Source organism: Rhinopithecus roxellana, chromosome 1 (assembly GCF_007565055.1).
Source record: "Rhinopithecus roxellana isolate Shanxi Qingling chromosome 1, ASM756505v1, whole genome shotgun sequence".
Classification (NCBI taxonomy): Eukaryota; Metazoa; Chordata; class Mammalia; order Primates; family Cercopithecidae; genus Rhinopithecus; species Rhinopithecus roxellana.
This window is the reverse complement of record NC_044549.1, coordinates 21,969,550-21,984,859: the sequence shown is the minus strand read 5'-3', so window position 1 is coordinate 21,984,859 and position 15,310 is coordinate 21,969,550. Positions and strand designations below refer to the sequence as shown.

Below are 15,310 nucleotides of genomic sequence, written 5' to 3'. Positions count from 1 at the left end.
TTTGGCTGTTAGTAACAATGGCATAAAGAAAATATTTTATTTTTGCTTCACATAAAAGAAATCCAGAAGTAATCTGAACTGATGTGATGTTTCCTTCATCATCGGGGGGCACATGACCCTGACACATGAGTTGCATTTTTCTATTCTGTCATTCCTGACACATGACTTGCATCCTCAAGTTTGTCTCATGGCCATTATTGTAGCCCATACTCCATCATCATGTTGGTATTTTAGACAGAAAGCAGTAGGAAGGGGAAAACCGTAAACAGAGCACATACTACCAATCTCTTGCCCTTTTAAGGAGACTTCTTGGATGTCCATGCTACATAACCTTTTCTGCTTACGTTTTATTAGCTAGCTAGTCATGACCACACACCCATTTGTAAAAGAAGCTAGGAAATAGAGTTTTCCAAACTGTTTATCTTGAAAATTAGGGTTCGTTACTGAGGAAGAAGAAGAAATGGAAAAGTAGGTAGGCAACTCCCACTTTTAGTATCTGCTATACACCTGTAACAGAATAAACCATATATGGGGGCAGACTTGGTAATGAGGTATACATTTTTTCATGATGGTGTTAAATTCCTTTTTCTAAAAGATAATCTTTTAAAGTTGTCTTCCTAAAGAAAATTTAGCTTTCATTCTAAACACCAAGAGCAATTAGATTAGTAATAGTTGTGTAGATTTCACAGAAATAGTATCAAATATACCTGTGGGGCTGTGAGCTTCATGAGAAAGAAATGCTGAGTAGTATTCTGAGGGCTGTCATCCTGGTTTTGATTTAAGCTTTGCTGCCAGTTTTTACTGACAGTTTTCAGAATGGAAGAGTTACAGTATGAAGAATAGAATGACTGGCTTGGGAACATTAAGATGACTGGTAAATACTCATCATGGAAAGATTTTCATATTAAAATATGTTCATATGAATCACGGGGTTGGAGTGGGCTGTTAAACTGAGATCTGCTGATTCAGTAGATGTAAGGTGGGGCCTGATACTCTGCATTTCTAACAGTCTTCCAGATGATGCTGATACTAATGTCACAAGTTCAGCTTAGACTACTCTTTGAGTAGCAAAGTTCCAGGAAATAATGCTGGGAGGAATACTAAGAGGTTTGTTTCAAATAGGTGGCCATCTTGGGTTTATGCTTGACCGGTATTTATATTCCAGTTCAGTTGCTTGCTGTCTTGCAGTTGAACTGGGTGACCTTCAGGACTTCTTTAAATCAGTTTTTTTTTTTTTTTTAATGTTTCTTTGAATTAAAGAGTAAAAGTCCTCAGAGGAGATTCCTTTAGCTCCCTAAGAGGGAGAATAATAATTTAGAATGATCATCTAGAAGTTTCGAGAAATAAGACCTGGAGGATTTTTAAAAGAAATGTCTCCTTAGACCATTCAGAACCTCCTAATTTTCTTGAGACTCTTTTGATAGTGGCTCATCTGTATAGTGGAATGCAAATGCCTTAGGAGAAGAAAGATGGGCAGAAATTGGCCTATGATAGCACTTGTAATCTTGGTTTATGTAGTATTGACCAATATAGAAAAGATGGAAATATATAATTTTCTGAGTTATGCTGTGCTTAGTTTTCTGCATTGATAGACTTTTTTTTTTTTTCCTTTTTGCTAATGATTATCAGAATTCTTGGAGAGAATTCTCTCCAGACAGAGGTTTTAATGCTATGAATATTTATTTATTTATTTATTATTTATTTATTTTTTATTTTTTATTTTTTTTTGAGACGGAGTCTCACTCTGTCGCCTGGGCTGGAGTGCAGTGGCCGGATCTCAGCTCACTGCAAGCTCCGCCTCCCGGGTTTATGCCATTCTCCTGCCTCAGCCTCCCGAGTAGCTGGGACTACAGGCGCCTGCCACCTCGCCCAGCTAGATTTTTGTATTTTTTAGTAGAGACGGGGTTTCACCGTGTTAGCCAGGATGGTCTCGATCTCCTGACCTCGTGATCCGCCCGTCTCGGCCTCCCAAAGTGCTGGGATTACAGGCTTGAGCCACCGTGCCCGGCCGCTATGAATATTTAATCTCAAATTTTCCCTCTCTGGTTATAACTGAAATCATATAGTGTGAGGGACTAAATCTCTATTTAATTGTCATTTAATAATTATTTAGCTCTTCCTAATTGTAACGTGATTTTTTTTACTCTAATAACACTGCTTGGGGCATTTTAGCTAAGGTTAGCAAAGTGCACCGGAAATATATTTTTGAAAAAACTTCTATATAATTCTTTTTTTAAAAAAATGTAGTATATTAACAAGTGTCATATAATGTTTAAGTAGTATATTCTTAAATGGATTAATTTTTAAAATTATTATCTTTTATTTCTTTCAGTGTCGCTGAATGAGATTTCATTGCTAGTGGATACCACACATTTAAAGCGGTTTGGGTTATGGAAAAGTAAGGATGATAATCACAGTAAAAGGAGTCATGCTATTCTTTTTTTCTGGGTCTCTTCGGATTATCTTCAAGAGATTCAGACCCAATTAGAACACTCTGTATTAAGCCAGCAATGTGAGTATAAAATGATTTCTAAATTTCAGGATAACTTGAAATTGTCCTATAAATAGTTTTTTCTAAAATAATTTAATAGAATGTTATTTCAGTGAATTGAAATTGATTTTATTTAGTTAAAATAATTTTGTTTCTTAATTTTAGGATAGATTATTTAATTCACGTAATTTCTCCTTATAGTTGTATTCAACCAATTGAAATTCTCATCTAAAATAAAAAGAAAAGCTTAAAAAATCTTAAATATTGTTTACCTTGAAAATTGTAAGTTCTTAAAAAAGGAATGCCTTATCTTTTAATCATTTGTCATCTTTGACTACCTTCCTTCCTTTTTTACTTTTTGTCTCAGGCATTCCTTATCTTTTAATCATTTGTTGCCTGGGCTACAGTGCAGTGGTATGTTCATAGCTCCCCACGACCTCAAACTCCTGGGCTCATGTGATCCTCCCACCTTAGCCTCCCAAGTAGCCGGGACTACAGGGGTGCAGCACCATGTCTGGCAATTTCTGTTCTTCTTTCTTTCTTCTTTCTTCCTCCTCCTTCCTCCCTCCCTCCTCCATCCCTCCTTCCTCCTCCCTCCCACCTCCCTCCCTCCTCCCTCCTCCTCCTTTTTTTAAAAAGGATTGAAATCTTTTATAAAAAATTTTTATTTCCATAGGTTTTTGGGACACAGGTGGTATTTGATTACATAAGTTCTTTAGTGGTAATTTGTGAGATGTTAGTGCACCCATAACCCGAGCAGTATACACTGAACCCAGTTTGTAGTCTTTTATCCCTCACCCCCTTCCCACCCTTTCCCCCTGAGTCCCCAAAGCCTATTGTATCATTTTTATGCCTTTGCATCCTCATAGCTTAGCTCCCACTTATGAGTGAGAACATGGGCTAATTGGTTTTCCATTCCTGAGTTATTTTACTTAGAATAATAGTCTCCAGTCCTATCCAGGTTGCAGTGAATGCCATTAATTCATTCCTTTTTATGGCTGAGTAGTATCCCATCATATATAAGTACCACAGTTTCTTTATCCACTCATTGATTGATGGGCATTTGGGCTGGTTCCACATTTTTGCACTTGTAAATTGTGCTGCTATAAACGTGTGTGCAAGTATCTTTTTTGTGTATTGACTTCCTTTCCTCTGGGTAGAAACCCAGTAGTGGGACTGCTGGATCAAATAGTAGTTCTACTTTTAGTTCTTTAAGGAATCTCCACACTCTTCCATAGTGGGTGTACTAGTTTACATTCCCACCAGCAGTGTAGAAGTGTTCCCTTTTCACTGTATCCACACCAACTTCTATTATTTTTTTCATTCTTTGATAATGACCATTCTTGTGGGAGTAAGGTGGTGTTGCATTGTGGTTTTGATTTGCATTTCTCTGATCATTAGTGATGTTGAGCATTTTTTCATGTTTATTGGCCATTTGTGTGTCTTCTTTTGAGAATTGTCTATTCATGTCCTTAGCCCACTTTTTGATGGGTTTGTTTTTTTCTTGCTAATTTGTTTGAGTTCCTTGTAGATTCTGAACATTAGTCCTTTGTTGGATGTATAGATTGTGAACATTTTTTTCCCACTCTGTGGGTTGTCTGTTTACTCTGCTGACTGTTCTTTTTGCCATGCAAAAGCTCTTTAGTTAAGTCCCACCTATTTATGCATTTGCTTTTGGGTTCTTGGTCATGAAATCTTTGCCTAAGCCAATGTCTAGAAGGGTTTTTCCAATGTTATCTTCTAGAATTTTTATAGTTCCATGTCTTAGAGTTAAGTCTTTGATCCATTTTGAGTTGATTTTTATATAAGGTGAGAGATGAGGCTCTAGTTTCATTCTCCTACGTGTGGCTTGCCAATTACCCGGCACCATTTGTCAAATAAGGTGTCCTTTCCCCACTGTGTTTTTGTTTGCTTTGTTGGAGCATTCAAATCTGTAAAGGGGAAATCAAACTGTCACTGTTTCAGGATACAGAATTAATGTACACAAATAAGTAGCTCTGCTATACACCAACAGCCACCAAGTTGAGAATCAAATCAAGAACTCAACCCGTTTTACAACAGCTGCAAAAAATAAAAATAAAATACTTAGGAATATAGCTAGCCAAGGAGGAATATAGCTTACCTCTACAAGGAAAGCTATAAAACACTGCTGAAAGAAATCATAGACAACACAAACAAATGGAAACACATCCCATGCTCATGGATGGGTAGAATCAATATTGTGAAAATGACCATACTGCCAAAAGCAATCTACAAATTCAGTGCAATTCCCATCAAAATACCACCATCATACTTCACAGAACTAGAAAAAACAATCCTCAAATTCATATAGAACCAAAAAAGAGCTTGCATAGCCAAAGCAAGACAAAGCAAAAAGAACAAATCTGGAGGCATCAGATTATCTGATTTCAAACTACACTATAAGGACGTGGTCACCAAAACAGTGTGATACTGGTATAAAAATAGGCAAATAGACCACTGAAACAGAATAGAGAACCCAGAAATAAGCCTAAATTATTTCTTTCTTCTTTTTTTTTTCTTTCTTTTTTCCAAGGATGGGCTCTTGATATGTTCCTCAGGCTGGTCTCAAACTCCTGGCTTCAAGCTCTCCTCCTGCCTTGGCCTCCCAAAGTTTTAATATTATAAGTATGAGCCACCGTGCCTGGCCAACTACCTTTCTTATGAGTTTCTTGCCCTTGATCATGATGAACTCTGATGGAATTAGCAGTAAAGTTAAATAAAATATGAAAATCTTTGCCTTCAGTCTTTTCTTTAGTTTCTAAAAAGTGAAATTCACTTTACTTATGTATGTATTATTCCTTTAAGATTCAGTTGAATACTTTCCCATATGTACCTATAACACTTATCTACATAATATATATACATCTTGAGATATTTTTCAACTTTGTTTAGTCTCGAACTCCTAAAGGAGTTGGGTTTAGAACTACATCAATCAAATTTAGTAAGGTTCTTTCTTACCTGTTTGATCCCTCTACCTTTTCCTACTCTCCTGCTCAGAAAGATGTTAAGTAGTGAACTAAATTTTATAACTTTCAAATTTGTTATTTTCCTGTCCTAATTACTTCTAGTAGGAAAATTCATGATTAAATAGCAGAGAAGGTGGGGAAAATAGAAACAGCCATTTATAAGCATTATCTGGGTAGAGAATGTCTTTTGAGATCACCATTGAAATGACTGAGGAGAAAATGTGGGAGGTGTTTAATTGGAATACTTTTCTAGTTGATAGAATTGATTCATAAAGGAGGCTAGAGAAAAATAATAATTATTCATTCATTCATACATTAACAAATGTTTACTATTACTAAATGTCAGGCACTGCAGATATAGCAATCAGTACTATTGTGACATTTTAGTGCAGTAGAACAAGAGTCCACCAATTGTGAGTTTTGGTTCTGGATTACTGATGGCCTGCTTTTGGGATATTAATTTGCCTTGGTTATTACCTAAAATACAAAATACTTGGGGTTATATTCCAGCCTTACTATTATTAATAATTAAATTACTTTTATTATAATCCTCTTGAAAAATAATACTATTAATACAAATTATTTTTTCCATTTGTAGCAAAATCTAGTGAATTCATTTTCCTTGAACTACACAATCCTGTTTCACAAAGAGAAGAATTGAAGCTGAAAGATATTATGACGGAAATAAGTATAATCAGTGGAGAATTAGAACTTTCTTATCCATTGTCTTGGGTTCAGGCATTTCCTTTGTTTCAGAACCTCTCTTCAAAAGAAAGTTCTTTTATTCATTATTACTGTGCTTCAACTTACTCTTTCCCTGCTGGTGTTGCTGTTGCTGAAGAAATGAAGCTGAAATCAGTATCTCAGGTTAGCATATCATTAATATAATCGGCAGAGAAGGGGGAGGTTCAGAAGGGTTTATTCATTGATATTTATGCATTGATATTAGGCTGCTTTCAAATGCTAAATTTTGTGAAAAGGGCACAGGAACCAACCCAAAGAACTCCCGTTGCCAATGCTGGAACAGTTTGTTAAACAAAATCAATAATGACAGCATGGGATTATAACTAAATAAAAAATAAATATGCATCTATATTTATATAAATAGATAGCTAAGTTAGTAAATGAATGAATAAATAATACACGGTGGATATGGGACAATTCTATCTTAGAAAAAATCCAATTAATAAATGAAAAGGAATAAGGGAAATATAAAACTACCAGTAGAACGCTATGTTTGTGATTATTGCAGTCAAAGTCCACTGACAGATGCTAAATTTAATGAGTAAAAATTTAAGTGGAAACAAAATATATGCATAATCTCAAAGTCTCTAGCATAAAATATGTATTAATTATGAAAAGAAAAGTAGTAGCTTTGCAGTGGAGAAACCTTGTAGACATCACTTTAACCAAGTTATCAAAATGGACATCACCAATAATAAGACATACTGACATAACACACCCCTTCATGCCATGCACTGAGAAGTACCATATCACTTCTGTGGTATTCTTTCCAATAATATGTAATCTCAATATAATTATGAGAAAAATGAGACAAATCCAGTTACAAAATAATTGACCAGTACTCTTTAGAAGTATCAAGGTCGGCCGGATGCAGTGGCTCACACCTGTAATCCCAGCACTTTGGGAGGCCGAGGCGGGTGGATCACGAGGTCAAGAGATCAAGACCATCCTGGCCAACATGGTGAAACCCTGTCTCTACTAAAAATACAAAAATTAGCTGGGTGTGGTGGCGCGCACCTATAACCCCAGCTACTGGGAGGGCTGAGGCAGGAGAATCGCTTGAACCCAGGAGGTGGAGGTTGCAGTGAGCGAGATTGTGCCACTGCACTCCAGCCTGGTGACAGAGCGAGACTCTGTCTAAAAAAAAAAAAAGTATTAAGGTCAGGAAAAACAAGAAAAGACTAAGGAATTGTAGGATCCTGTAACAGAAAAAGGATATTAATGGAAAAGTGAAATCAAAATGAAATCTGTAGTTTAGTTAATACTATTATGCCAGTGTTAATTTTTTAGTTTTGGTCATTGTATTATGGTTGTATATGATAAGATTAGGGGAATTTGGGCAAGGTTGATTTCTTTCAACTCTTCTGTAAGTCTAAAATTATCTTGAAAACAATAGTAAGTTTTAAAATGCTATGTTTATTTTTATAGGAGGTTGGTAATATACATGTAGCTTGTATATCTCTGCCAAATAGTTCTAGAAAGAAAAGAATTTATTAAGAAGCTATGGCATACTCATCTACACACCTGTGCACATGCATGCACATACGTGGGTTTGGCCGGAGGCTAATCTTTTATTCAAAAGGCCTATAGAAAGCCACATTAGTGGTAAAGTGTAAGACTTCATCTCTATCTTTACGTATAATGTCAACATTTTGCATCCTAATTATATTGTATATATTTATATATTTTCCATTTAATGGAATTACATTATTATAAATGTAGCTTCTTTTAAATTTTATTTCCTCCTATTTATTACATTTTTTGATCATTTTGAACTGCAAAATTATTATATTCTTCTTTAATTCTGTAGTCTATATCTGTAAACAGTACTTCAAGTTAATCTTTGACCATTGTTTATACAATATCTTTTCATCAGAAGTATTATTTTAGTTTGGTTATATCTATAGGAAATCTAAAAGTATAGATATGACTCATAGGGATTTTTAAAGTCACATTTTCTCTTACAATAGACTTGTAAGAGAAGTCTTTGTTTTGACTTTGTTCTTTTGAAAGTTATGATGTTTGAGACCATTTTCCTTGCCACTTTCTGCCAGCCCTCAAACACAGATGCAGCCAAGCCTACTTACACCTTCCTGCAGAAGCAAAGTAGTGGTTGCTACTCCCTTTCTATTACATCTAATCCAGATGAAGAATGGCGAGAAGTCAGGCACACTGGACCTGTTCAGAAGTATGTACTGTCATAGCATGTTTGTAATAGATGGGCATATTAGTAGTTTTTATTCGTGTTGCTGCTTTTCAGTAGTTTAACTTTTGAAATTTTTTAAGTTTTACTTTCATGCTGATAGTAATGGAAATAGGGTTTTTTTTTTTAAAGAAATTATGAGGAAGTTAAAAAATGTATTAAGAAAACAATAGGTGCCATTTTACTTACTTTTATGTCAGTAAGACATAAATGGCAGCCAAAGTGTCATATTTGGTAAGATTAAAATGTTTATTAAAAATATTTGAATAGCAATGTATGATTTAAAAAATTCTACATTTGTTATCTGAATATATGATAGGGAAAATGAAATTGCTTGCTAAAATATGCTTCAATTTAAGGTACTTTGGAGTTTGTTACAAGTTCTCTTTCGGAAATTGCTTCTTTGTTCATATTTCATCCATGTCTTCTCATGGTGCTAAGACAGAATATGGAGTCTGTGCATTTAATGATGATTTCTATACCTGCATGTGATTCTATTTCTTTGTTTTGAAGAAAGATACTTGAAAGAAAGACTAGGATAGGAAAATAGCCAGTAAAATAGAAACTATCATATTAGCACTTTAAATTTACATTTTCTTTTTTGATTTAGGTGCCATGGTACTAAGATTAAATCAATGTGGGTAACTCTTACCATTCTGAACCTTTCTGGTGCAAGAAGTACATAATATACCTTCATAACTGACTACATTTTTCATTGAGTATTGCTCTACCTACTCCAAGATTATAGCCAGGAATTCACAGCTGGTCTTATTTCTAAGCTTTAAGAGAGAATGCCAGCAGAAGGATGACTAATTAGTTGTCATCTCTTCTCTACTACTTTCTGGTTGTGATTAAATTATTTGTTTCCTTTATGGTCTCTTAAGTTGTACGTGGCAGGCACTTTGTTATGGGGAGACTTCCTCCTCAGCTCCCATGTTACTTCTTTTTTGCCCTGCTGCTGGTATAGCTTAGCCACCAGGAGCAGAGCACAATTTTTGACTGCTAGCTTTTCTGAAAGGAAGGGAACTAGTCTTGAGGATTCAAACTTAGAAAATGGAGAAAGGAAAAGCTATATTTTATTGTATCAGTTTATTGAAAGTTAAAAATTTTGAAGAAGAGAAGCATCTTCAATGATACAACTGATTGTGAGATAAAACCTATTGATTAGAGACTAATTGAGATAGTAGCCTATTGAGACTAGCCCACATGGAAAGTATTGGAAAAGAAAAGATAATACTCAATGGGAGTACCATTAGTAGCTTGTGAGGATAAAGGAAGGAAAATATCATTGTTTATGCCAGGTCAAATGTTTTTTAGCCTACAGATTTGAGTTACAGAATACCACTGCCCAGTTATTGTTTCATATAAGAAATCTCTTAGATAATAGGATATTCAATATCGATATATTTTAACTTTATTTTTACTTTTAAGGTTGATTGTATATCCTCCACCACCTACTAAGGGGGGATTAGGAGTAACTAATGAAGATCTGGAGTGTTTAGAAGAAGGAGAGTTTCTTAATGATGTAATCATTGATTTTTACCTTAAGTAAGTACAATGATAAATGATCCTATGTTTTACAGATTTCACTGAGAAACTTAAAATAAATGTCTTTATCTCTGAATTATTTTAAATCCTGTTAAAAATAACCTGCCAAGATTTCAGATTTGGAAAATTTTTGCTTACCAAGGTTTTCTAGAATTGACTAATTCAGTTTCATTGCTTTATTTACTGTGGATGCTATATAGTTAAGAAGAGTTGCTACTTTTTTGTTTTTTGTTTTCTTTAGCTTTTGTTAGTTTTTGATATACATTTCTTTAACTATTGTATTATGGTGGTGAAAGAAGTTACTTACAAATTACAAATCGTTTTGGGAACTAAAAAAAAGTAACTCTATTTAGATATCTGTTGTATCTTTTTTTTTTTTTTTTTTTTGAGATAGGGTCTCGCTCTTGTCACCCAGGCTGGAGTGCAGTGGCACAGTCTCGGCACACTGCAACCTCCACCTCCTGGGTTCAAGCTATTTTCCTGCCTCAGCCTCCTGAGTAGCTGGGATTACAGGTGCCCGCCACCACGCCTGGCTAATGTTTGTACTTTTAGTAGAGATGGGGTTTCATGTTGCCCGGGCTGCTCTTGAACTTCTGACCTCAGGTGATCTGCCCGCCTTGGCCTCCCTTAAGCACTCTTAAGAGTTAGCTATCATTTTAAGAATCCATATCACTTAATTTCTACCCCACCCCCCAACTTTTTTGTATAGCCAGAGCTGCAGGAATTGGTATGAAAACATTTAAAACTTTATGCAAAGGAAATTTGCTTCTAGCCGTCATTTCTTACTGTAGCTCTAGACCTAGATTCCCAACAGTTGATGGAGATATCTCCTAATTATGTTACACATCTCTCCCAAACCAAATTTACTATAATCTTATCTAAGCTCTATTGTTTTACTATTAATACTAGTAATCTTTATTCCAGTGACTCAGGTCAAAATCTCACATTATATTTACAGACGTTGTAGATTTCATCTTTAGGAATTAAATGTGGGTCTCTTTTATATCTTCCATGTTTCTTTTTGAACGTATAGAATACAGCTATAATTGTTTTAATATTCTTTTCTGCCAATTCTAACATCTCTGTCAGTTCTGGGTTCAATTGACTGATTTTTCTCTTCATTATGAGTCATTTCTTTGTTCTTTTGCATGTCTGGTAATTTTTTGATTGGGTGCTGGATATTTTTGTATTTATAAATATGCTTGAATTTTGTTTTGGAACACAGTAAAACTATTTGGAAAATGTTTGATGCCTTTAAGATTTGTTAGATGAGGCCAATAACTTAATCTTACTACTGAGGAAAGACGTTTTTGAGTACTCTACCCAATGTCTCAGGAATTACGAAGTGTCCAGTTCGGCTGATAGGAACAGGCACCATTCTTGGTCTCTGTGAATACTTGGTATCATTCTCTCTAATCTTTTTGAGTAGTTCTTTCCCTATCCCTGGGTACTTTCCTCACGTACATTTGGGGATTAATACTCTCCTAAATACTTGAAGAGGACTCTCTGCAGCTGTCTGGAGTTCTCTGTATAGCTCTTTCCTTTCTAGTATTCTGATCTGCAAACTCTAGCTACTCCATTTTTAAAAAACAATCACACATTTTCAAGCCTGCATAAACTATAAAGAATAGCAGAGTTTTCTAATTATGAAGGGGTTAATTACTAAGCGATTGAATTATAAGCTTATATGGAAGGATTGTTTTAGTACAGAAATGGACTAAGAATTTAGAGATGAATCATATCACACAGTTATTAACATTTTTCTAGATTTATTTAGCAGTGTCATAATTTCACTTTTATATTTGAGTATATGATTATTTGATTAATATTTTCTACCCTCACTCCTCTGGATTATGGGCTCTACAGGGGCAGGTACTGTATTTTTCCCCTCTTGTTTTGTGTCTCTAGTGTAAACATGGAGTTTGGCACATGTTAGGAATTTTTAAAGTTTAAAAATTTTTTTTTATTTTTGAGACAGAGTCTCGCTCTGTCACCCAGGCTGGAGTGCAGTGATGTGATCTCAGCTCACTGCAACCTCTGCCTCCTGGGTTCAAGTGATTCTGCTGCCTCAGCCCTCTGAGTAGCTGGGACCACAGGCACATACCACCACACCCAGCTAATTTTTGTATTTTTAGTAGAGACGGGGTTTCACCATGTTGGTCAGAATGGTCTCAATCTCGACCTCGTGATGTGCCCGCCTCGGCCTCCCAATGTGCTGGAATTACAGGCATGAGCTACCGTGCCAGGCCACATGTTAGGAATTTGATAAATATTTGTTAAGTAAATGAATGAACAAGTGGGTGATTTCTGCTTTACATGATGGAAGGCTAGGTAACTAACCAAACTGAAAGCTGAAATTAGAGGAAACTGCAAGATTGCTTTGAATCAAAATAGATAAAAAACGAAGATTTCCAGAACACATAAGACAATTGGGGGAAGACCAAGTAAAATCTAAAAATAATTTACTTTTGTGGGGTTACTGCTTTACAGGTATCTTATATTGGAGAAGGCATCAGATGAACTTGTTGAACGAAGTCACATTTTTAGTAGCTTTTTCTATAAATGCTTGACAAGAAAGGAAAATAATTTAACAGAAGATAATCCAAATCTTTCGTAAGTTAATCCTCTAATGTACTTAAGTTTTAAGAGAAAATATACTATTTTTATGCACCTAGTAATGTGGCTTCTTCATAGTATTTCCTAGAGTAGGCAGTACTACCATTTGTGCAGGTCCTGGGTCTGTTTGCCATGAGAGCCATTTCTCATTCTTCCACTGTTTTGCTGCCCATGACAGGGAGGCTGACACTTGCAGTCTGCATTTCCAATTGCTTGTCCCCTGGGGAAATCCTGGAAGTTGGAGGGCAAGGAAGAAAGCAGCTAGGTTATTTCTTCCCTACTCTCTTTGCATTGGGAAATGATTCTGACAGTGGCTGTATTTCCTCTGTGAGTCCACCTCTCACAGGACAGTCCTGCTATAACTCCAGCTTCCATCTGGAGGTATTGCTTCTTCTCTTTGCCCTCTACCCTACAGGTATAGCAGTTTCCTCCTCTGCTAATCTTTGGCTGTCTCACTGTCCCCGTTTTTGGCTTCATGTTTTTTTGTTTTTCTTTTTTTTGTCAATGCTGTAGCCAATTTCCTGCATTACATTCTATGTGTTATATAGGGTTGTTTTTGTTTTCCTGGTTGGACCCCCAATGACAGACTATTTAATTAAACCTATGCTACATTATATGAAATACCATATTTGTTTGCATAATTTAGCTGATTGTTACCCACGTATTTTTTTGCTTAATACTAAAACTGTGGAGCAGTGGCTAGGGATAGGCAAAAAGGAGGTATTTCTTAGACAGTGGAAATTTGGATAGTTGTTGCAACATAAGGCATTTCTCCCCTTTCCCCATACTTAACAATTTGTATGATAATCTGAGTAGACTCATGATAAAACTGAGTTATTGTTATTTTAAAAGTTAGCGTAAACGTTTCTCTACTGTTTTACAATTTACAATTCCATTTATTGACATTATTTCAGTTTTTCCTATCATGACGGTACCTTTTGATAGGGCATATAAACTGTATCCCAATTTTTCAGATGAGGAAGCAGTCTAATGAAGATTAATAAATTTTACTTAAGATGAACAGCTAGTGAATGGCAGAACTGGTTGGTACTTAAATCTTTACCTTTTAACTTCTAGTCCAAAGTTTCTATTGTACTAGATTGCTTTAAAAAAATGGCTATGAGAGTTTGATTCATCTCATTAAAATAATAGGAATAATAAACAAGTTAGAAGAGGATTAATGGATAAACTGCTTGAATTTGATATATTGTTGGAGAAAGAGGGTAGGAATAGAGAGACTAATTAATATTTATTGAGTGCCTGCTAGGAACTAAGACAGTGAACATAAAGTTATTTGATTCTACAGTATTATTGTCATTGTCTTTATAAATTGAAGCTTAAAGAAGTTATATAAGTTTTTCACAGTTGGATATAGCTTTTCAGTTTCAAAGTTCAACTCTTTCTGTTGTTCATAGTGTTGTGACTGTATAATTAATGGTCTAAATTGGGATGCTTGTGAGAAAAATAGGAGGCTCTGTCAGTGAGTACACTAGACAATAAGTGCACATACCAGGGCTTTCCTAGACAGACTGGGATGTATGATCAACTCCATTTTGAGAGTCTTTATAGATCTAGAATTTGTCCTGATGGACAAGACCTGCCAGGAACAATTAAGGAGAAAACTGCACTTTGAAAATATTTCTGATAATCAGGGCTAGTGGAGAGGGATATATGGAAGGGGGAGATTTATTAAATAAATTAGATAACATTTCTGATGCTCTCCTGTTCTGTTTTATGTATGCAGAATTTAATGATTGGTACTATGCACTTAATCTCATGTTTTATTTTAAGATTATTCAATGTAGAGATTGTGAATTTTGTATACTCACTTTCCTACTAAGGAAATGAAAGTAGATAGATTCTGCTATATTACGGAGTTTTTTCAAAAAACAGATATTATGTACCTGATTATTATATACATAATAAAAATAAAGTTACGTGAGTGGCATCCTCTAGGGTAAGATGCATAAGATACTAACATACACATGCACACGCACATGCACACACCATGCACACGAATGTGTGAATACTAATGCTTGGTCTGTTAAGCATTCACACAATTTGATATATCAGACTGAGCGTTAGTGTTTACACAAAGAATCTCTACAAATCAGTTTTTAAAAGTCATCAGAGCAGCAAGAGATATGAATTTTAATGGCCAGTAAATCCACACCAAAAGGCTCAAACTACTAGTGTTAAGAAGCTACAGCTTCCTTACTATCCTTTATGAGATCCCGCAAGATCTGGCTTCTTTCCATGTCCTTAAACTCGTTTCATAACATTGTTTCCTCTCGTTCACCATACTTAAGTTCAACCTACCTCCTTTCCACTTTCAAATGTGCTGACCTCTTTCCTGTTTTCTGCCTGAAACAACTCATCCTGGCATTTAAAAAATTTGTTTCACAGCATGATCTCTCATCATTTTATTCGTTTGTTTGCTTCTTCATTTTCTGTTTCTCATTTGAAGCTCTATGAAGTTAGGGACTTTATCTTATTTTCTACTCTATCCCCAGTGCCTTGTTCAGTGCTTGGAACATACTAGGAACGCAAAATACGAGATGATAACAGTGCCTGTTATTGATTACTGAGAGAACTGTTAGACATTTAGTTGAAGGTTTTCTACACAGTTAGGAACTGAATAGGAGATCATGTTTGGCCCCCATATTCTGCCCTATCCTCCTTGCCTCATTCTATGTCTAATACATTCTCAATCAAATAAGG

The 15,310-nt window shown here is 35.4% G+C and overlaps 1 protein-coding gene across 6 annotated transcripts in view; it reads left to right on the top strand.

Moving 5' to 3' along the window:
- SENP7 (SUMO specific peptidase 7) overlaps positions 1-15,310 on the top strand; it is a 185,760-nt gene that overhangs the window by 160,157 nt on the left and 10,293 nt on the right. For 5 of the 6 annotated variants that reach the window (XM_030940242.1, XM_030940267.1, XM_030940250.1 and 2 more), the window contains 5 exons: positions 2,333-2,512; positions 6,077-6,345; positions 8,277-8,410; positions 9,857-9,973; positions 12,464-12,586. In XM_030940242.1, coding sequence (XP_030796102.1) covers positions 2,333-2,512; positions 6,077-6,345; positions 8,277-8,410; positions 9,857-9,973; positions 12,464-12,586 — 823 coding nt within the window. The remainder of the gene's footprint in view (positions 1-2,332; positions 2,513-6,076; positions 6,346-8,276; positions 8,411-9,856; positions 9,974-12,463; positions 12,587-15,310) is intronic. The other variant, XM_030940256.1, reaches the window with a different exon arrangement.